Below are 23,289 nucleotides of genomic sequence, written 5' to 3'. Positions count from 1 at the left end.
TTTCTACGGACGACCCCCTCTCCCTGGCCCTAGGGTTACTAGCTAGTGACTTAGCTATCGAAACAAGTGAGCATGAATGACAATCCGTGCGTTTTTCAGATATCCAGGAATCTCTACAGGAAATAACGTCTACAAATGATTCATCTGTCTCTTCAGCCTACCAGAATTTCAATGACACTAACTCTTGTGAAAACATCTTTCTACCCTGTCACTTGCCAACAATTAAGCCAAGCAACTGATGCCTTACTCCAGCATCAAAAGATGCAATTACTATATTCTATATAAACGCACGCAGTCTTGTAAAACATAATGATGAAATCCTCGCTCAACTGACATCTTGGAATCTGCATCCAGACCTGATGGTTTTTACTGAGACTTGGTTCTCTCCTGAGGTTTCAATCCAAATTCCAGACTACTTTCTTTTTCAAAGTTGCAGAGGAGATTCAAAAGGTGGTGGAGTTGCTATTTATGTTCACAATCATCTGCGATGCTCTGCCTTTCCTTTCTCAAATTCGCCTGATCAAACATGTGAACTCACTTTTATCCGCATTGCCTCTTTGGTGATCGGGTGTCTATACCGACCACCCTCAACTTCAGTTAACAGCTTCCTTGTAACTCTTGACAACACTCTATCTCAATTCACAAGCAAATCCCTAAGCCTTCTACTGATTGGTGAATTTAATATTAACATTCTTCAAAGTTCTTTCTCTCAGATGCAAGACCTCCTAGATGTCATTACTTCAAATGGTTTCTGTCTTCTTACTGATGGAGATATTCCAACTAGAATGGAAGAATCCCACAGTTCCCTTCTTGACTTCGCAATTGGGGAATGCTCTCTCACGTATGCAATACTTGATACAACTATTTCCGATCATCGTCCCATCTTAATGGTAATCGAAAATGAAATAAATGAAGCAGAGATCATCTTGAAGAAAATCAGTTCATCCGTCAACAACAGTATGCTTAAAAGATCCACTAATTTTGCAATTCATTGATAGTCCTTGCTATAGCACTGTTTCTTGACTTATCTAAAGCTTTTGATTGCATAAACCATACTATTCTACTTAACAAACTCAATAACCTTGGCTTGAGAGGGAAAATTAACCTTCTCCTTGAAGATTACCTTACCGATCGGCCGTTTGTCGTAAGAACAAATCAATCATACTCTCACATCTGTTATTTCTCCAGGGGAGTACCCCAAGGCTCACTTCTTGAACTTATCCTATTTGTTCTTTACATCAATGAATTTCTCTCTCTCTTCTTCTGTCTTCTCACCTAGTAGCGTATGCCGATGATGTTTCCATCCTAATCACAGATAAAGACCCTAATGAGCTCCAACTCAAAATCTCTGCCTTGTTTTCTGTGATGCATAATTGGCTTCAAAAGAATCAGCTTATACTGAATCCAGAAAAATCAAAATACATGGTGTTTAGAACGAAAAACAAACAACTAAATATTGATTTAGACGTAACGTACAAAGAAAAACAACTTGAAATGGTGAATGAAACCAAGTTTCTCGGAATCTGGCTAGATGATAAGCTAAGTTGGGCAAAACAAATGATAACCCTACGAAAGAAGATTTCGTCACCAGCGGGAATACTCGCCAGGGCCTCTGCCAGGGTGTGTTCTCCCTCCCTTTTTGCTGTTATCTTCCAAAAAAGTGTAACATAAAATAGGGATAAATAAATTATTGTTATTATTATTTGGCATGCAGAGTTTGAGAAACCTCACGGTACTTGACCACATGTAGATTATCAATAAAGCCTTCGGCTTAGCCTGATCTTGTCAACAAGCGTCCTTCGACAAAAAAAAAAATCGTACTGCAATACTTCTACTCTGATATATCACAAGCAAATCCAATACGGAATACAAGGTCACCATAATACGGATACCTCATAACCTTGATCAACAAAAACACACGCGCATAACGAAGGTTGCTGAAAGTGTTGCAAGGTTCTACGTCATTCCTCTCTATTTTGCAAAAAAGGAAGATTAAAGGGTTTAAAACGGCACTATTTGTGATACATTTTAAACGCTTCAGTGTTTGAACACCTGCTGGAATACAAATATCATTATGGAAATCACTTATGACGTAGTAGTTGTTGAAGCAGAGTATTTTTCAAGATCATCAGCGACTAAGGTCATATTGCTCCGTGTATATTGTCTGTAAATTGCGTGTGTTCTGAGGTCGAATTTCTGTTTTGCTGGACGACAAACCCGACTTTTTGTGGAAAAAACCACGCCACCCACGCGCTTATATAGCATCAGCCAATAAATAAATCTACACAGTTCACCCATTCGTACCCTCTAACAATTTTTTTAGTCCTTCCTTGAATTTATTCAACCCATCCACTTCCACAGCAACGGATGGAAATCTTTTGCAATAATCAACCACTCGCTGGCTGAAGGCAAACTTACATACAACCATCCTTCCTCAACTTCAATTTATGTCCCCTCGCGTGTGTAGTCTCAGCAAGTGGAAGAATGCCATTCACATTCAGTTTACTCAATCCATCAAGGCTTTAAACGCCTTAATCAGATCTCCACGCATGTGACTAGTCTCGAGACGTTACAATCTGCAGAACTGAAGCCTTCCTAAGGTAAGAGCACCCCTTTGTTCCCTTCACCAGTATCCGTTCCAGCAAATAGACATCCTTCCTAAGGTAAGACCTCCACACCTGTAATATAGCACTCATCATGTGGTCCAACCATGGCCTCATATAAGGGATAATCATTTCCTTCTCACAGTCAGTGGGTGGTTGATTGTTGGAACAGGCTTCCATCTGTTGTTGTGGAAGTGGATGGGTTGAATAAATTCAAGGGAGAACTAAATAAATTCTTAGCTGGTACAGATGGGGTTTTTTTTGACTGATGCTATTTAAGCTTGCTTCTTGCATCATTTCCCATTACTACTACGACACCATTTCAGAGACTCTTACGGTCCATGACCCTGGTGACTTCAGCTAACGACTGTTTTCTCCTCATTTTGCCAATACCTTTCTACCAGACCAAATTTCCCATCATCTACGTTGTATTCTACAAATTCATAAAATACCTACACTACACTTTCATAATAATAATAATTCCACCCACAGCATCTGATAAACAACTGGCGCCACAGAGTAGCATGCAATACTCTAGCGCTGACACACTTCCTCCCTTGCTTTGACCTCCCTTGCGTCTGCTAAGCAGAACTGTCTCACTACATGCAAAGTCTGGCAAACAGAGAGAGGCAATTTGAGCGCTACTGTCTTAAGTGCTACTCTGTGGCGCCAGCTATTTTAGAGCGCATGCGTATAACGGGCCACTGTTGATTATAATGGATCAGCAGGGTTTTTTTTTTTTTTTAGTGCTGGCGTTCTGAAATTCTAGGGTACTGGAAGGCAGCTCAGTACAGAAATACAACAAATAGTGAAGATGACAAGATTTCTGGTGGCGGGGAACGAGACATATCCACCACAAATCTAGATGATTTCATATCCGAAGACTTTCTTGGAGTTCATAAAATTGGATCCTAACAAAGACCTCTTCAATTTCAATATTGCATCTCTGTCCTATGGGATAAGGTGGAACGGAATTCTGGAGCAGAGGTCCACAACCAACCAATTTACAACGATTGTGGTAAGTAATTACTGAAACTACATCATCTGTACAGGAAAAAAAAAGCTATCCTATCACATCCTAGCTGAAGCATCACACCGAAAACTACCAATCAGCAGGTACAAATCACCTAGGGCAACAATCATTCCCCCACAGATGACGACTCTGCCTTCACTTCTCTCTTGCACCACAGGGCAGTTGCACGCTACCTGGAAGAAGTTAAACGTGATGTAGCTACCACGGCCACAAAATGTTGCCAAACGGTAACAACTTTGATGCACGTGATAAACTGGCCACAGATAAGTGATGCTCAAAAACAGTCAGCTGAATACTCTTATTAATGAGATTAAGCAAATTAAAACTCAAACCTACTTGAAGAAGTACAACTACTCAAGGCACAAGTAATTAGAAATAAGTTCACCGTTGTGAACCAGCCTTCTGTCATAGATCAAAACCTTGGAAATCGCAAAGGAGCTACACCAAATGAATACATGGTACCAGCACATCGTGATGGTCAACAAAGTATGAGAAACGCACTAAATCTCAAACCAGCAGTACTAAAGAAAAACAATCTTTAACTAATAAGAAACAACGACCTGCCTACCCCAATCGATATGAGTCAATTACCTGTATCAGAGCACCCTTGTGAACCTAGGTGCGATATCGACTATATAGCTGAAGCAGCCATTTCTCATAATGAGGCTTCTCAAAATACTCCATGCTTACACTCAAGCACCAATGAAAGACTCACTTATGCACATATTGTCTTCCAGCAGTCATCATTCAAACGATCGCGACCTAATTCCCCTTTGGAAGTGATATTTACGGCCAATGATCCAACTTCTCACCAAGATAGTTCTGTAAATAGATTGGTAGTCCAGAGGGCCAGTCTCACTCTAGAAACATCACCAGCATGCCCTAACAAAGCCAAACCAGTCGACCAATCCAACATATTGGAGAAAATATACAATATAACATCCATCCAAACAAAATCGAAAATCTTCACATCGAGATTTGGACCATCCACAACCGGTGCAAATATATCTAAACAGTTCAGGAATGCTCATCCCAACATGGGTCACGAATCGACGAACTCGAAAGCCTGACATCAATAAAAACACGGCATGTGCCTTAAAAAAGATCCCCCGGAATTATGCAGTCAGAGTCTTGTACCAGAATGTTAGAAGCCTTCGCAATAAGCTGGATACCGTTGACCAAATTCTCCTAGCCAGTGATATCGATATCCTCTGTGTCACCGAGACCTGGCTGGATAAAGAGCAGGAATATTTTATATCCTGTGTTCCAGCTGGATATAAATCTGCTTTCACTTCCAGAGTTGGGCAAAGAGGAGGTGGTGTTGCAATTTTCTTTAAGAGCTCACAAACCTCACTCATTCATCAAGTCTCTAGCCAAACATCAGCGTACGAAGCGCTTGCTGTTACTCTCAGCTACCATAGGATTCTCATAGATGTAATTGTCATATACATACCCCCAGCACCTTCCTACGAAGCCATCCATGAAATATCTAACTGGATCATCAACCAGCTTCATCCTTCAGCCTTGCACTTCGTATGTGGAGATTTTAATCTTCCTCCTCAGCTAGCTAACCTTCAGCAAATGCTCCTATCAAACTTATCTTGTACAGGGTTACAAATGATCAACGATCTCCCGACAAGAGGTAACAACCAATTAGATCTCATCCTTGCTTCTTTTCCCTGCACACCTGATTACCTGCCAGAGACTTATTTCAATTCGGACCACAAGCCAATTGGTGTTCTTTTACACATACCTGCTCCAAACTTCAATATTGTGAATTCGACTAATACCAAAGTAATAGTAAGTCTCAGGTTTTTGAGTATTTCTAAATGTGTTGAGGCTGCCTCTGTCATCCCATGGACAGTCTTAGAAAATTGTGACCTAGAAATTGCAGTGAATTTGCTGACTAGCTGGCTTAAGACTATTGCGACATTTGCAGCATCAAAGAGAATTTCCATCATGCCTCGGTCCAGAGCATGGTGGACTCCCCATCTTAACATGAGCTTCAAGTTAAAGCAGCATCTGCACAAAATGTGGAAGCAGTCGCACAGTATCCATGACAGGATAGCCTACTCCAAAGCTCGCGCAACATTTAATAAGCAGAAGTCAACAGCAATTAAGCATTATATGGATAGAACCCTTCGTAGCGGAAAATGTCCCTACTCTGAGCGGCCTTCTGATTTCCCCCTAAATCTTGAACCTGACCAGTGGCTTGACTTCATATCAAGATTTGCTTCGAACACGGAACAATGTCCTGATCTTCATACTCCAACAACCAGAATCCCGCCTGACACTCTGTCGGCAGTATCAATCTCCAGGGAACAGCTTATTGCTGCCATTAATTCTACATCAGCTTCTGCGACGGCAGGTGCTGACGGTATCCCCCAATTCATTATTAAATGTCTCAGCCCATATATTTTGGATCCCCTTCTAACTATTTTTAATGCTGTTTTGTCAACCCACTTCTTTCCCCAGCAGTGGAATATCTACCTTGTGAAGCCTGTCCCCAAAACTCAATCTCCTTCACTTCTTAAGCATTACCGGCCAATCTCCAACGCCTCAAGTCTTCTAAAGCTCCTTGAGAAGGTACTTCTCCCCGTTCTAACTAAACAACTTCTTCCACATCAGCCTCCTCAAATCCATTACTCCCTTCCTCATAGATCCACTGTGACTAACCTCTTAGCCACCACCAGCTCTATCCTCTCTGCATTTGAATCCCAAGCAGAGCTTGCAGTCACCTATGTAGACCTTGAAGCAGCTTTCGACTCTATAAACGTTCCTGCAATGCTGAAGCTACTTTCAGACCACTACCAGATCAAGGGAGACACTCTACAGTTCCTCACGTCACTCCTTCAAAACAGAATAATCCAGCTTATTGTCCATGGGCACATATATGAGCGAAGTATCTCTTCAGGCGTGCCACAGGGTGGTGTCTTATCTGGGCTCTTGTTCACAGCACTTATCTCTCCACTTGTTGAGTCCAGGTATGATATCTTATGTTATGCAGATGATATAAAGCTCCTCACACCGATTTCTCCATACGATGATCTTCTCATGATAACAGGATCAATTAATAATACACTGACGGAAATTGAAAACTACCTCAACCAGTTCGGATTAAAAATAAACCCAGAGAAATCTGAATTTATGATATTCTCTTTAAAGAAAACACCTTCTTATATTCAGCCCATTCTGTGTAATTCTCCAATTCCCATCGTCAATAAGCATACTGATCTCGGGGTTGTGTTTGATCCTAAGCTCTGCTTCAGTTACCATATAGACAAGCTCCTCACCCTGGCAGCTCGACTCCGATGGATTGCCAAACAGCATCTACATTATATAAATGAAGTCACAACTACTAGAAAATATATAAAAACCACTGTATACTCTCCGCTTTTATATGCTGCAGAGATATGGGCATCAGCTGCAACTAGCACAATCAGGCCACTTTTTTCTGCTGAGTATTGGCTCTTAAAATGGGCCATAAACAAACACAAACTGCCTCCACAGCTCAGGACAACTGAAATGGCCAGCTTAATTCAAATTCACAGGCTCCCCATGCTGATTAGGGTGAAACGTCTTACCACGACTATCAAAATGATGGTTGGCGAGATTTCGGCACCATCATTCTGGGACCTGTGCTCATGGAGAATCCCTCAGTCTTCCCTCAGAGCGACTCCAACTCTATGCCCACATCACAGCCGTCTCCACCTATCTGATAAGTTTCTGCCTTTTCAGCTACTTTCGTGTGCCCAGTCCTTGGATGCTGACCTTAACAAGTTCGCTTCTGACAGGGAATACAGATGTCGCATCCTTGAATTGTACTTCCCTGTCCCTGATCCTTCTCCTCGAAGCTCGTCTTAATGCTGCAAGCCATCAACACCACCTGATGTGAAGACGGTATACTAACTCTTCAGTATGACAGTTAGTAATGATGGACTAACTACTTCTGTTCATACTACTATATGTATATGAAATTATCCGTTTCCGCCCATATCTTCTTTATATATTGTATTGTAAATAACTGTACGATACTTGGAGTTTGGAATTGTACTTCCGCATATGTATTTCCTATGTTTTATATATCAATGTTCCCTATTTATACTGTATTATTACTGTTAACCCCTGGCCTGGTGGCCGTGAAGGGCAACATTGCAATCTATCGAATTGTATCATTATTATCATTATTATTGCAATAAAGATTTCTTAAATTCTTTGAGGGACAAATAGGGATGTGAGACCTATGAAATCAAGATATCCTTCCTATGCTTCATTCACAATTACTTACGACACACAGGATGAACTAAAAGTGCTAGATACCAGCACCTGGCCTCCAGGAACTCTAATAAAAATGTACAAAGAACGGACCTCTTCCACATCCTACTGCATGAGATCGACAATAACACAGAGACAGCAACCAACGTCACCTCATGCCAACCTGTCTCAATAACTCCCCTTAGATGCTTCTTCCAAAATATACGCTGTATCAGCAATAAACTACACCCTCTACAAACCACCATGCTACTAGCTGAATATCAGTTCATCTGTTTGACCGAAACTTGGTTATCTTACGAAAGGCAACTGGATGTCATATGTCAGCCTCTCGATTATCTCATTCTCCATAATTCCAGGGATAGCAGACGCGGTGGAAGTATTGCGTTACTATACTCATTCAGTTTCAAGCAGTCCAGATTTCAGGTAACCAAATCAGATAACTTCCAAGCCCTATGTGCCACATTAAGAAAAGATGCCACACAATTCCAAATTTGCCTTATATATCTACCCTCCGACCACACAGAAGATTCACCAAGTGAGCTGATAGCATGGATAGCAGCCAACCTAGTCCCCAAAATCTCCACCTTCATTCATTATAGACAATTTTAACATGCCTACGCCTTGACATAATGAGGCCACTGAAGATCTCATATCAGTCATTGGCAAATTTGGCTTAGTTCACCAAACTACACCTCCTACTCCTCTATTATTCCTTATTCCACAATCTTCCACACATTGGACTGACCACTGAACACTAGAGCTTCCCTCCTGATCACTCTCCCATCACGTTTGAGTTCAACGTTACTATAAACTGAAACGCTCGTGAAACTTTCGGGAATGAGGTGATTACCAAAACAGTATTCTCCATCAAATAGTTAAACCCAGAGATCATCCTTGCACGTCTCACAGAAATAAACTGGAAGGATCTACAGCAAGAATCAATAGACATTGCTATATCCAACCTGGCTAACCAGCTACTTCAAATTGCCTCCCAAGGAGCTTCCAAACAATTAAAATTCTCTGATAGATCCAATACATGGTTCAATGCTGAAGTCCAAGAAGCATTGAAGAGGAAACAGTCAGCTGACTACCAGATGTACAAGAACGAGCGGGCAACCTTCCTCAACGAAAAGCAACCCGGCAGCTGGTACTCAACAGAATAAACCACTCCAAACGTATTACATTCAAATGCAACAAAGATTTCCATATCGATTAGAAGGTATTTCAGGAATGGATATCTTTGACTTTCAACGAGGTGCCATCAGACACAAAAATCCCAAACCTAAGTGATTTCATCATGCACTCCAGATATCCCCCTTTCAGCTATAACTATAACAAAACAAGTCCTTATAAATACCATCAATAGACTTCCCAATAAATCTACAACTGGTAGTAGTAGTAGATTTATGATGCCTTCCCTCTGTTCATGGTTAAAGTGTGGAGTGCCTTCATTGTGGAGCCCCTTCTTTTAATATTTAATCGCATATTGAATTCTGGATTAATCCCGACAATGTGGAATCACTACAGGGTACAAGCCGTACCCAAAAGAAGAAACCCAAAGGAACCTAAGGACTTGAGACCGATCTCAGTGGGCTGCTCTCTATTAAAAGTGTTTGAGAAAACTATCTTATCAGCACTGATCGACCAATGCTTCTCTCTTAGACCCAAACATCTGCATACTGTGATCCCAAAAGATGTACATATACAAACCTACTGGACACCCTATTTAAAATTCAAACTGCTCTCAACCGTAAATCTCAGCTGGACGTCATCTTCCTGGATATTTCATTTGCTTATGATAAGCTCCCAATTCCCGCTCTCATCTACAAATCTAGAAAAGTACTTTGGCATTACTGAAAGCCTCTAAAAACCATCAACCGCATCCTTACACCAAGACAACTCATCATCAGCTATAAATCCTTCCAACAGGAGTGCATTATAACGAGAGGAGTACCGCAGGGAGGTGGCCTGTCCGGTCTACTCTTCGCCGCTGCCCTTGAACCTTTCCTCGCAAGGTACTTTGATTTCTCATCATATGCAGACAACCTCAAATTATACATAACGTCTAAAGACGCTGAACAAATCACTGACAAATTAGCGAGTCTCCATCCTGATAAACAGACTTGTAGCCCATCTACTGCAAATAGATCTGGAACTAAACGTATCAAAATCAGCTCAACTTCCCTTCACAAAAAAGAGAATCAAAAATGACATCACAAGGGATTGTAGATAAGGAAAGTGAAGTCTCACAACGACCTCGAAATGACTTGGGACGAGGGCCTCACTTTTTGGAACCATTTTCGACCATGAAATCGAAGACTTTCTCGGCGATGTGGGCAATTTGACAGGAGATTAGGGGGTTACTCAACGTCGATGTAGTTGGAGGATACGTCCAGCGGTGCCTACAATCCATTGTGATCACGTGTATGCATCGCCAATCTGGTCTTCTGCCCCGACGTCGTACATAAACAGATTCCTGGCAGTCAGTACTGGGTAATGCGATGGATGAACAGGGTCACGGGCAGCGCATTCACCATCTGGCCCCAGGGCTGTTTTATATACCAACCTAAAGATCACTATGTGGAGAGTTCACATTGCATCCAGGAATATTCTTCCTCTTTATCAGATACTTACCGGTGTGATTAACGCAACGAGTCTTCGAGGACTTAGCTCTATTCCACGAGTACCGCAGCTGTGCTGTCTGAAGAATTTCTTCCCAAATAACCTTTTCAATTGATTGCCTGTGACCATCCTGTGAAATTGATTGCCTGTGACCACCCTGTGAAATTGATTGCCTGTGACCACTCGGAAAGCAAGCAAGCAGTAGAGAGTGAAGAGCCTCTCTGAATCTAGTCAATAATTGAATAATCTTGAGCAGAGCAATAAACAGATTTAATAAATAAATATACGCACTTGTGTAAATAATTGTAATCGTGCATTTTTGTACACCTTTCTTATATTGTAAATAATTGCAATTCTTGCAATTATTTAAGTCAACATGAGCCTGGGTCCCTGATAGACGTTGAATCCATTTTCGATCAAATTTAAGGGATGAAGGGAGGGACCTACTCGTCTCCCTTTAGGCATTTATGCCTGGCACAGTGGCCAGTCGTATTACAATTATCCATGGTTCTCTTGAAAGCAGATGGCTTCTCCCTTCTTACCACTGGAAACAGAATAGAAAAGAGCGCGTAAATTACAATTTTTTACTGTCTTCATTTAATGCTCTGCAAAACAGTGTGAGATATGCTCAGCACTACCTTAACAAATACACTGTACTTGAAAATCGTACAGTTGTTGTGCTAATTGTACCTCAATATGGTTTCTTCGAGTCATTCGAAAATCTCGCCAGCTTGGCATTTATCACAAGAAGAGGAAATTGCCAGCTGTTCTGGTTTCCAGAGCAAACACAGGTCTGTTAGCCTATCTATGTAATCTGTTTAAGAAAAATGGCAGCTGATGTTCTTCCAAAAAGTGAAGGTTCTTCGTGATTACTCTTATCTGTTCGAACCCGGACAGAAAGAGACACGTAGTCAGAACAAGGATATAAATAGCGGTTGGTGCTAGGCAGGCAGCAAGGATTCCAAGATGTCGAAGTCAATCTTTTTGGTCTTGGCAGCGGCGGTCCTGACAGTGGGTGAAAGATTCCCCACCGCTAAAGATCGTAAGTCATTTTCTTTCTTCACTAAATTGGAAGATCGTCTTATAACTAACTGGATCCTTCCTTTAATATATATTCTTACCCCTCCCGTGACATATTTTTGGGATGTTGTTAAAATTTTCCCACTTTACTTACGAAGTTGCCGATATATCGTATACAATGAGTGACCATTTTATTAGGCACACCTAAGAGCGAGTAAGTCTTGCTTTAGCCCAAGAAACAAATTGAATTCGTCGTGGTATGGTCTCAGCAAATATCGAAAGCACATCACAGGAATGCTAGTCCAGGTTGAGTCAGTAGTATTGCATTGTAATATAGTATCCATCTGCGAATGCACCGTAGCCACGAACGGATGCAGCTGGTCGGAAATGGTTCCTACATAATCTGTAGCATCCAAATGTTGCTCAACTGATACCAAAGACCCCAGTGTATACAACAAGTTACATTGACAAATAGCAGGATCGGTTCGTGGATTCATGTTCTTTTCGCCACATTCTTCTGCCGATATCAATGCGAAACAGAAGGAACAGAGATTTATCACACTAGGCAACGTCTTTTCCAAAGTTCCACTGCCCAGTGTGTTGTTTCTTAGCCCACTGTAACTACCCTCCTTGTCAAAAGGTGCAACGCTTTCAGGGAGCAGTTGTCTTTGAGAGATATGCTCTCTGAAACGCCTCTTTGGTTACCACTGTACCTAACTCATAACCGTATACAATACTACAAATACACACAGTGGCCATAAAAATACGAACCTTTATTTAGTATCGAATCGAGCCGCCTTTGTTTCGAATAACAGAAGGTGTAAGGCGCTGCGTGGATTCCACAAGGTGTTTTAGCGTGTTCTGGTCTAATTGTAACCGTTTTTCCAGCAAAACATCGTGTGGCTGCGACAAAGTTAAAGGTAGAGGAGTTCATTACCGATAACTCTCTCCAGCACATCCCACAATAGGATTCAGATCAGGTGAATATGGGGGTCGCAGAAGATGGTGGAAATCAGCTTCGTGTTCTCTGAAACATTCTTGCGATTTTGGCATGATGCGTTGTTGCACTGTTATCCATAAAGAGGACATCACCTTGTGTAACATTGCAGGTATTCTCTGGATGACATTCGACCTTCCACATCAATCAACGGATCCAATATGTGCCATCAAAACATTCCCTATACCATGATATCACTTCCAGATGATTGAGTTGTCTTCTTACCAAGGCAATCAGGTCGATCGTTTCCTGAGGTTCTCACCAAAATCTCTGTTTTGTGATTGGACAAAACAAAGTGTATAGTGATTCGTCTGACCACATGACTTTCTTCCATTGTTCCACTGTCCAATCACAGCGTTCTCGACACCTGCAAGCTGATTTTTCTCATAAACAAGCGTCTTCCGAATACGCAGGTGGCTGCCAATATCCAATTTATTCAATTCCCCCACGTGGTACCGTTTGAAATAGGGCAGTTCTGGGCTTGGGTTGAATTCAGATGTCATTTGCTGCATCCTGAATGCCTCATTTTTGTGTACAGTCCTCTTTAGAGTAGTACAACGGCTTAGCTCTTGAAGTGTTGTTTTTCTGCTACATTTAGGCCTTTGAGATGTGGAAGAACCTCTTCCTTTCCATTCATTAAAAACTAGATGGATGCCTTTGAAAAACCAGTTATGTCTTTCGTTTCTTGAATCGTGCCTCCTGCTAAAATCTGAATATAAATGCTAAATCTCAATCTGAATATAAAGACTGAACAGGAAATTTAGATTTCCTCTTCAGTCTTTATATTCAAAGAGGAAAACGTCACCATCCCACACCACTCCACAGTTTTCTTTGCATCTATTTTGTCTAAATACAAAGGTTGGCATTTTTTTGACCAGTGTGTGTATATATTTAATATAACTGTAATATTACTGTAGTAATTAACTATAGCACTTGCCAATGTATTAGAACCCTAATAATCAATTTTACTTTATTCTAGGGGTTCTACTGCGCTCTGCAATGGAAAATCCCAGTAAGTCTAAAATCTATCCAGTATTTTTGTGTATTCTTCTTTATTTTTGATTAACAAGAAATAATTTTCTGATTCTTTAAAACGAATTATATTTACCATAACTTAAGAGATGCGTATCTTATATTATATGTGGTGATTAAGCCCAAATAAAGCTGAATAATGAAATATTTTTATAGATCTTTATGAAGGAGACATTGCAGGGATTGATCCGCATGGAGTAAGTATTTTTTCAAGATAAAAATAATTAACTTTCTGTTAAGAAGTAATAATCCGAAGTAAACAAATGATTGGCATTTTCCAGAAATGACCTCAGATCTCAAAATAGACAGAATGTTGTCTTTCTGCTTTTGATTCCTTATCAATTATAGAATAGGATTGGTGGCTTCTCTCAGGTGCATCTATACGTCCATGTACATTAATGCTGGCAAGAATAGGGTTGATGACCTGGAAATGGATTAAAAGAGAGAAAAGCATCAAACTCTCAGCCAGCTACTCCAACGCTTGAGCCCATGCATCGAAAAAAACACAACGACATCCTCTGCGGGATCCAAGGCCCGGGAGTTTTTTACACCATGACTCAGTTAGTCGTTCTCAAGTGAGGAACATAGTTTTTTCTCCGAGAAATTCGTTTTTTCATCCAGCAAACAGCAAATTGGCCACAGATTAGAAAGACTTTTGTGAATTTCTTGGATGATTGTTTGCTACAGCAGCTAGTTAGAGGGGAAACAAGTGAAAGCAACACTCTTGTGTCTGATTATCTGCAGCGAATCATCAATAAAGACCAACTAGGTGGAAGTGACTACGCTGTATTGAATCTTTATTAATATGGGGATGTTTTTACCATCTCGAGCAAACGGAAGGGCTTTTGCATTCATAAGGGTGACTACCAGGGTATGAGACAGTACTTAAACATTATGGAGTGGGACCAACTTATGAAATTACCAACAGCAATTGGAAGAATAATTGGATATCAGATGAAATAATGAGACTTGCGACAGAGAAGAAACATTTGCTATCTCTTGTGTAAGGCAATGGTCAGGCCACACCTTGAGTACTGTATACAGGTCTGCAGGCATCATTTTAGGAAACATGTAGAGCTGCTGGAACGAGTACAGAAGAAGGGCAACAAGAGGAACAACGGGGTGCGCTTACAAAGAAGGGATTCAATTCTGCAAATTGCAGCATCTGTAGGCTACGCACATAAACACATTCTTTTCTGGACTTGCATCAAATACTGAAGAGAATGAATGTATTTCTTTAAGAGCAAGGTGGACTTTGAGCACATTTTGTAGCAGTTTTAATAAAATTTATTATTTTTTAAATAAAATTTTATTGTATTGGAAACTGGTTGTATTTTATTGTAAAATCCTGTATAAGTAATATTTGTTTATTTATCATTATATATAACCAATCATTAATAATAATCGTTTAGCAATTAAAATATTTCTTAATTTATTAAAAGCGCAAGCTGTTTTAATTATTAAAAGTATTTAAAAATCCTGAATAAATAAATTGAACATTGTTTTCAGGATAGGAACGCCATTGTGAATCCCAGAAAATATTGGCCAGGGGGTGTAGTTCCATACGAGATCGATCCTCGTCTCAGTGAGTGAGCGTTTTACTCCCACTTTTTACAATAAAAATTGTAGAATTGATTATCAGTACACATTGATTTTTTACATCAAGATCCCTTAATGGCCCTCATTAATAATTGTCAAACTGTTTCAGATTCACAGAGAAATGTCATCATGGAAGGAATTAAAGACTACCACGACCATACTTGTGTGAGATTTCGAGCTAGGACTTCAACTGACCCAAATTACGTTGTAATGAAACCTATCGATGGGTAAATAACAGTTTGATTTTTATTACGCCCCTTCAATGATTTTCCAAGGGGGAGTTTTAATTTTTTTATACTCTGATGTTATCAAACATTATTTGATATTTTCAGGTGTTATTCTGCTCTTGGGATGCAAGGCGGCGCACAAGATCTTTCCCTAACTGCCGGTTGCTACTGGAGACAAACTGTGACCCACGAACTGGGACATGCGATCGGATTTGACCACGAACAAAACAGATCTGACAGAGACGAATACCTGACCATCCACTGGAACAGCATGTGGCCAAGTAAGTAACGTTGCCCTGCGAGTTGAAAAATACTATCTCAACCTTTGATGGCCGTTGTTCTTATCGAAGGTCTCGTTTATATGTCCAAAATCATTAGAGCCTCCCTGGTGGGATCCATACCATTCTTTAATGACATCTTCTTGTTTTGGTGTTCCCTTAAATATTTCGTTGCCCAATGTTTTTCTTTGATTAACTTTCATATATAAGTATGGTGATCGAGTTAAGGTGACTGAGATGTTTCTTGGTATTGAGTCCCGTTTAATTCACAATAGCAATGGAGTTCATGCTCTAAACTACATTATACAGTATGTAATTGAAACGATTGATTTTTCTGCAATAATCTCAAAGTTATTCCACGTAATCGCTCTGGACACAAGCGTGTTTTATATAAATATATACACTGTCCTATGATGCTACATCAGGTATGATGCTGTCTCACTACTTTTGCCTTAATTTTAAGGCAGTTTAACACGACTGATCTCTTGAGTACAACTTCCTTTCATTGTTCCATGGTCCGGGAACGATGAATCAAACACCACAGCAATTATGTCTGATGACGTGTGTCCTACTGTGTGGCACTCGACATTCGCTCTATCAAGACCAGCCATCTTGAGCATCTGAAGGTTGGTTTTCAGTAACTGGAACTTTAATAAATCATTTTTGAAAAAATTATATGTTGAGGGATGTGAGAGATAAATAAAATGAATGTTTGTATCCCTCACGTTGGCTGAGGGCGCTTCGATCGAAAAACTGATGGAGCGGTGTGCAGTTTATGGAAATTTTAAATATCAATCATGTAGCTAAAACTGGAAAAAGGATAAATTTTCATTAATCCCTACGAACTGTTTATTTAAGCATTTAAAAGGGGTCGACGTTGTCACAGCACATTTTTGTAAAAAGCGGTTTAATTTAAGATATTTCATATTATGTATTTTCTGGACTCGTGCATTTATGATATGCAACTGGAATCAAATCACCTTAAGACGATCAATGCCCTTCTTATCTTCTTCTTATTGACCTCGTTGCTAATAGCTGACAGAAACGTTTGTTGATTGTACTACCCTGTGGTAATTTTTTTTATCTTTTTGTTTTTCAGACCAGACCCACAACTTCGAAAAAAGAGAGTACTGGGACAACAACCTGCTTGGGGAAGAATTTGATTATGACTCTGTGATGTTATACGACAACACCGCGTTTTCAAAAGACAACATTCTACACACCATGGATGCGAAAAATGGTCGGCCACTGCTCAGCGTCATCGACAAACCAGGACTGAGTGCCAGCGATATCAGACGAGTCAACAAACTGTACGAGTGTTTTGGTAAGTGGGCACGAAATAATGTTTATTATTAAGTAAAATCAATTTAACTTCTAGGGTACAGCCTCCTCCGCGTACGCTATAAAATATTCTGTAAGAACTTCCCATGAAAGATCGCTCTTTCATCACCAAATAGTAGAAGATGGAACCTCTTGACGGATTAGGATTTGGAACCACTTCGAACCAGGTTTCGCCATGGACTCAAATAGTACCTCAAAAGAAAGCAAAATAAATTTCAAAAGAAATGCGACCATGTTTAAATCCAAGATATATAAGACTTGACAATTTCGCCCTTGGGCTTAGGTCCATGGCACTCATGTCAAAGGACGTAGGAGCATCATTCCAAGCGCCATGGAAGTTCGCCTATCTGACTGCCTGCTTTCCTCTACAAGCTTATCGTCAGTCGTTCATACCAAGTTGTGTTACTTTTGTGTGGTGGATAAACCAAATTTAAAAAAACAATCTGTGGTGAATGCAGATCTGCCAAGTTCCCAATTCACCTTCCAGAGAACAGTTGAATTCTGGGTCTTCAAAATTCGATGATGAATCTGATGAACATGCGGGTAATTGGGATTACAACACAGAAACCTGTTCAACTTAGTGAGGAAACTTGGTCTAACCGAATCCAGGCTCTTGAAGAATCAAATATTTCCTTCCCAACAGAATAGATCTTGAAGTCATTGGCGTAGAGGGTAACTAGAAAGTCTGAGGTGTTGAAGAAAGATTATTAATGAAAGATATGAAAAGCAGAGGACGGGGAGGGGACTATGAGGTACTTCACTTAGTTGGATAGTTCATTTGGTTGACGATAACTCTCAGGGAACGTTGCATGATGTAACATTATGCAATGTAACATTATATAACGTAGGCATTATCCCTGGTTGGAATTTTGCATAGTTCTTCAAGGCTCTAACTGTGCAGGACATTAAAGAGGGGCTTGATCTGCAGTGATAGAGAAGAACCTAAATTTGCGTGCTGAGAGTTGAAATCACCTAAAACCGCTATGTTAGTAGATTGAATAAGTGAGAGGATAGATTCCAGTGAATTTTCTAAATATTGATGGTCAACAAAACTTTTAAGTTGCGAAGATGAATGAGGTACTAAAGTGATTCAATATTTGTAAAAATTGAGGCAAGTTCACAGAGTATTAGCATTAGCACTAGCATTAGTAGAGGCATTTGATGCAAGAAAGCAAGCTTATGCAGCATCAGCCAAAAAAAAAAAAAAAAAACCCCACTTCCACTTCACCCCTCTGTTCGTTCAAAATACCTGTCCAGCTGAGCCTTAAACTTATTTAGGCTATCAGCCTCCACCACAAGGGATGGGAGTCTGTTCCACCAACCAACCACACGCTGGCTAAAGGCAAATTTCCGCACATCTATCCTACATCTGTCTTTCCTCAATTTGAATTTATGCCCTCTCAGGTGATTTTTCTGAGCTAGAGGAAGAATCCCATCAGCATTGAGCATGCTTAAACCATTCAAGGCTTTATACACCTCTATCAGATCACCTCGCTGGTGCCTAGTCTCCAGACACTGTAATTTGCAAACTTTAAGCCTTTCTTCGTAAGAGCACCCCTTTGTTCCATTCACTAATCTTGTTGCCCTTCTCTGTACTCGTTCCAGCAGCTCTACATCCTTCTTGAAATGAGGCCTCCAGACCTGTATACAGTACTCTAGGTGTGGCCTGACCATTGCCTTATACAATGGAATAATCACCTCCTTATCCCTGCTGGAAAAATTCCTGTATATCATTGACAATACTCCATGAGCTACTCTTGCAGCCCGTCAGCACTGCTCAGAGAACTTCATATCTGCCTGCACAACCACCGCCAAGTCCCTTTCATTCTCTACCACCGTCAGTGTAGTACCACAGAGTTGATACGTTGCTCTGGGGTTGCTGTTTCCCATGTGTAGTACTTTACATTTGTCAATGTTAAACTTCATTTGCCACCTCTCAGCCCATCTGCTCAACCTTTCCAGATCCTGTTGCAGCAGCATAGTGTCAGTAGTGTCCTTAACAACCCTGCCAACCTTTGTATCATCTGCAAACTTGGACATTAAGCTTGATATACCATCATCAATATCATTTATAAATACAGAAAACAATAATGGACCCAACACTGAGCCCTGAGGGACTCCACTAATAACATTAGCCCACGATGAGCAGTGTCCATTGATTACCACTCTCTGTCTTCTCCCGCTCAACCACCCCTTTATCCATAGCAGCAATTTGCCTCCAATGTCACACTGCTCCAATTTGTGTAGCAGTCTTCCATGTGCAACAGTATCAAAAGCCTTTCTAAGATCCAAGTATATAATATCAAAGTTATTCCCTGCATCCAGTTCTTTTGTGACTGCATCATAGTATCCAATCAAGTTGGTCAGGCAAGACTTCCCCTTAACAAAACCATGCTGTGTCTGAGCTATAACTGAAGTCTTGTCTAAATGATCCTGCAGTGCTTCTTTAACCAGTGCCTCCATGAATTTTCCAGGAACAGAAGTTAAGCTCACAGGTCTATAATTACTTGTGTCAGCCTTTGATCCTCCTTTGTGAATTGGGGTCACATTTGCACATTTCCAGTCTATGGGTACCTCCCCTGAGTCCAAGGAAGCTCTCATAATTATAGCTAAGGGTTTGCTTACTTCCTTTGCTGCCTCCTTTAATATAACTGGATAGATCCCATCCACCCCGGGTGCCTTTCTTGTGTTTATCTTCAACAGTTTCTCCTCCACTTTACTCCCTGTTATTTCAAGATTCTGTAGCTTACTGCTAGAGTTGAATACACCTCTGGCATTCCCCTTGCTGAATAACTCCTCATGTGTGAATGTCGATGCAAAATATTCATTTAGTTTGTTAGCTACCTGAGCAGGATCATCAACAGTTGACCCATCAATATCAAGTGGACCAATCTGATTCATCCCCTTCCTTCTAGAGTTTACATAAGTAAAGAACTCTTTGCTGTTTTTCTTTGCATCCCTTGCCAAAGATTTCTCGTAATCTGCCTTCGCCTGCCTAACCTCCTTTGTAACTTGGTTGCATATCAACTTGTATCTATCATAGGCTTCTGTGTCATGTGTTAATTTGTAAGTATCCCATGCATTTTTCTTCTCTGCCATATGCCTCATCAGTTCATCTGACATCCATTTAGGCCTAAACCTTGAACAATATTTCTTAGTTGGTATATAAAGCCTAGTAGCTTCCAAGATAAGTTCTTTGAATGCTTCCCATTTTGAATTTGCTGTTGGTAACATCATCGGTTGGTCCCACTGTATAGAATTTAAATACTGTCTCAGACCATCGTAGTTGCCTTTACGAAAACAATAACCCTTCCCTTCACCCCTAATGGTAGTTACCTCTTTGAGTAAATCCCACTTCAGCACACTGTGATCACTGCCACCTAGTGGTTCATTTATCTGCAGATTCTTAATGCATGAAGAATCACTGCTGATAATCAAATCAAGAGTATTACTCCCTCTAGTTGCCTCCCGAACATGCTGATGTAGAAAACAATCATCCAATAAATCCACAAAAGCCCTGCTAGTGTGTGAGTAACCAGCCCCCAAATTCCAGTGAATATCTGGGAAATTAAAATCTCCCATTATAAGACTCTCTGATTTACTGGCCCACTCTATTTCCCTGTACAGTTCCTTATTATACTCATCAGAGTCATTAGGCCTATAGCACACTCCTACTCTCAATTTTGATCTCCCAATGCTTATATCACACCAAACTGACTCAACACTGCAGTGTCCAGCGATGTCAACTGGCTTCACTTCCTTGGTTTTTATGTGTTTCTTAACTAATAGCATAACCCCTCCCCCCTTCCTATCCTGTCTATCCTTTCTGTAGACGTTGTACTCCCCAAATTGCAGTTCTGCATCCCTTATATCTGTGTGACACCACGTCTCTGATATCCCAACAATATCTGCCTTTGATGTTTTGAGCAATACCTCAAATTCATCAAATTTATTTACTAAATAAATGTATGAGGTTTCAGTATGAGTATGAGGTTTCAATGACTAATAGCTACTCCGCCTCCACGACATCTGTGTTTCCTGTGGATAATGCACATTTATAATCTCCCGGTAGGTGCATTATGGCCTTAGTAGCCCTTGAACCAATAAATCAAACCAACAACAACATAATCTCCCAGTCATCAGTATCTGTGGAGAGCCAAGTTTCAGTGAGCTGGGATACATTATTAGCCTCGGATTGCTCTAAAGTTGTTTAAGTTACTAAGTAGAGTCTTCAGCGCTTTCTGATGATGGATTATTCTGTTTAGATCTTGCGTGTAAGACTTGAGATTGAGTATAAGATGGAGCTTTTCCACTGCGGTCGCAGCTATAAATGGCAGTTTACAAACCTTACTATAAGAGGCAGCGGTTATTTTAGCATCTGTCGCTTTAAGTAACGTTGGGAAAGATTTCACTTGGTGACTTTGATCTTGAACCGTAGAACTACAGGCAGGAGTTTCCAGCAGAGGAGAGACGGTGGTAGCAGTGGTGCGATTTTGAGCAGGAGGATTTATCTGACAGTCTGTTCAGTAATAATTTTTTCTGTTAAAGTACTTGATGCACAGAGGCTAATTGGATTTTGTGAATGGGATCCAATGGAAGATGAATTTCTCGTTTCAGTGCAAAGAGCATCATTAGATAGACGAATTTTTATTCATGAAGAGGTTTGTTTCAAGAGTAAGTTCAGAGTTCTCTTTAGTCTCCCGGAGGTGACTAGTAATGACCAATGGGAGATTTTTAACTTGAGCATTGATGTTAGAAATTTCAGCCTGTTGAATATTGTTTTAATGCAACTGATCTTTGTGGATAGCTCAGCATTTTCTTCGTTAGAACTGGAATATCACTGGAAAGTTTCATTTCTGGGTAAACCATTGATGCTATTCAATAATTGAGGTGAAATTTAGCGGACGGTTTCAGGGAATATGGAGAGAAATGAAAAACGGAATTGATGGCGGTCAATTCAGGTGGATTTAAAATGTTTCCAATAGCCTTACGAGCGCTCTCACAAGAGTGTAGATGTTCAGGTCGATTATTTTGAAATGAAACGCTCTTTTCATTTTGAAATATGAATTTCTTTAAATTTATTGAGTTCTGGAACTTAAATATTGTAAATGCTTACAGTAATAACATATTAAAAACCACCTGCAGTCCAACAGAAGAACCACAATTTTCTACGTCTCATCTTGATCATGTGTTTATAGGTGAGGTTCGTCCAACGCCCCCTGACATGCCCGACATGGTCTGCAATTTTGAAAACGACGAGTGTGGCTTTGAACAGAATACAGCAAACGGAGACATTAACTTTTCCTATGGACAGGGAACAATCGGAGGAAGAACAGGTGAATTTTTCACAATTTTTTCTTGCCTTACAAAATGAATGTCATTTTTAAGCGTATTCGCTGATGCCTTCTGTTTCTTTTAAAATCTTCTCCTATCAAAATATTAATTTTTCTTCTGCAGGTTCCTTTCTGTACGTTGAGACCAAAAAGCTCAGAGGAAGTCTGAAGGCAGCAGTTCAAAGTCCGTGGTACAGTACCCAGTGGGCAAGGACTGGATGTCTCTCGTTTAAACTCTTTATCGACAACCCATCCGTCGGTTTCCAGGCATTTAATTCTGGAACTGGAACAAACATTTATTCAGCTCGAACACGTTCAAATGACTGGCAGGACGTTTCTGGACTTGTTGATATAACTGGCGACAGCACTCAAGTGAGTATCCCATGAGTAACCTTTTTTTTTTTGTTCTATCCATTACAATTGCGAAGTTGACACAACTAACAGCACGGTATTTAACGAATGAATATTAGTAAAGTTGCGAAGCTTATTCTGTACACCCGCCGCATTTCTGTTTATGAAATCTCACTACAAGTGAACATCAGTATCGGTAGTGATAGCATTGAGGGAACAGCTAACCATAAAGGAACCATTCTTCTTTACGACAATTGGGGTCCAAAATGTTTTGGTGGATTCTGGACCATTCTCCTTAATGCATTAAAATTAATACATTAACGCGTATAAATTTTTAATGATTTTAGCATAAATAATATATTTTAGCTCAAGGATAGTTCTGTGTTGTAGGACCATTTTCCTGAAACGTTTCGAATGCTTATAAATGGATGTTTAATGTTATTAGAAACTTAAAATTCCAGGGGATTTACCGTGTTTACTTTTCCATTTTTCAGATTGCCTTCTTGGTCTTTGTCCAGAGGGACGTGGACGCTGTGGTTGCAATTGATGACGTCAGACTTAGTGGTTTTCCTTGCTGA

General features: G+C 40.3%; 1 protein-coding gene across 1 annotated transcript; it reads left to right on the top strand.

Annotated features, from left to right (window-relative positions):
- Positions 1 to 4,214: 4,214 nt before the first annotated feature.
- LOC150087540 (zinc metalloproteinase nas-7-like) lies at positions 4,215 to 23,289 on the top strand. The gene is made up of 9 exons (XM_090372524.1): positions 4,215 to 4,460; positions 15,092 to 15,167; positions 15,291 to 15,408; positions 15,514 to 15,689; positions 16,786 to 17,010; positions 21,576 to 21,701; positions 22,226 to 22,363; positions 22,485 to 22,732; positions 23,206 to 23,289. Exons 1-9 carry the CDS (start codon positions 4,215 to 4,217, stop codon positions 23,287 to 23,289), a joined length of 1,437 nt encoding a protein of 478 aa, XP_090228650.1.

Source organism: Mastigoproctus giganteus, chromosome 4, assembly GCF_048544385.1.
Source record: "Mastigoproctus giganteus isolate SK-2022 chromosome 4, ASM4854438v1, whole genome shotgun sequence".
Taxonomy (NCBI): domain Eukaryota; kingdom Metazoa; phylum Arthropoda; class Arachnida; order Uropygi; family Thelyphonidae; genus Mastigoproctus; species Mastigoproctus giganteus.
Note: the sequence above shows the minus strand (reverse complement) of the source record. Positions and strands in the feature narration are given on the sequence as shown.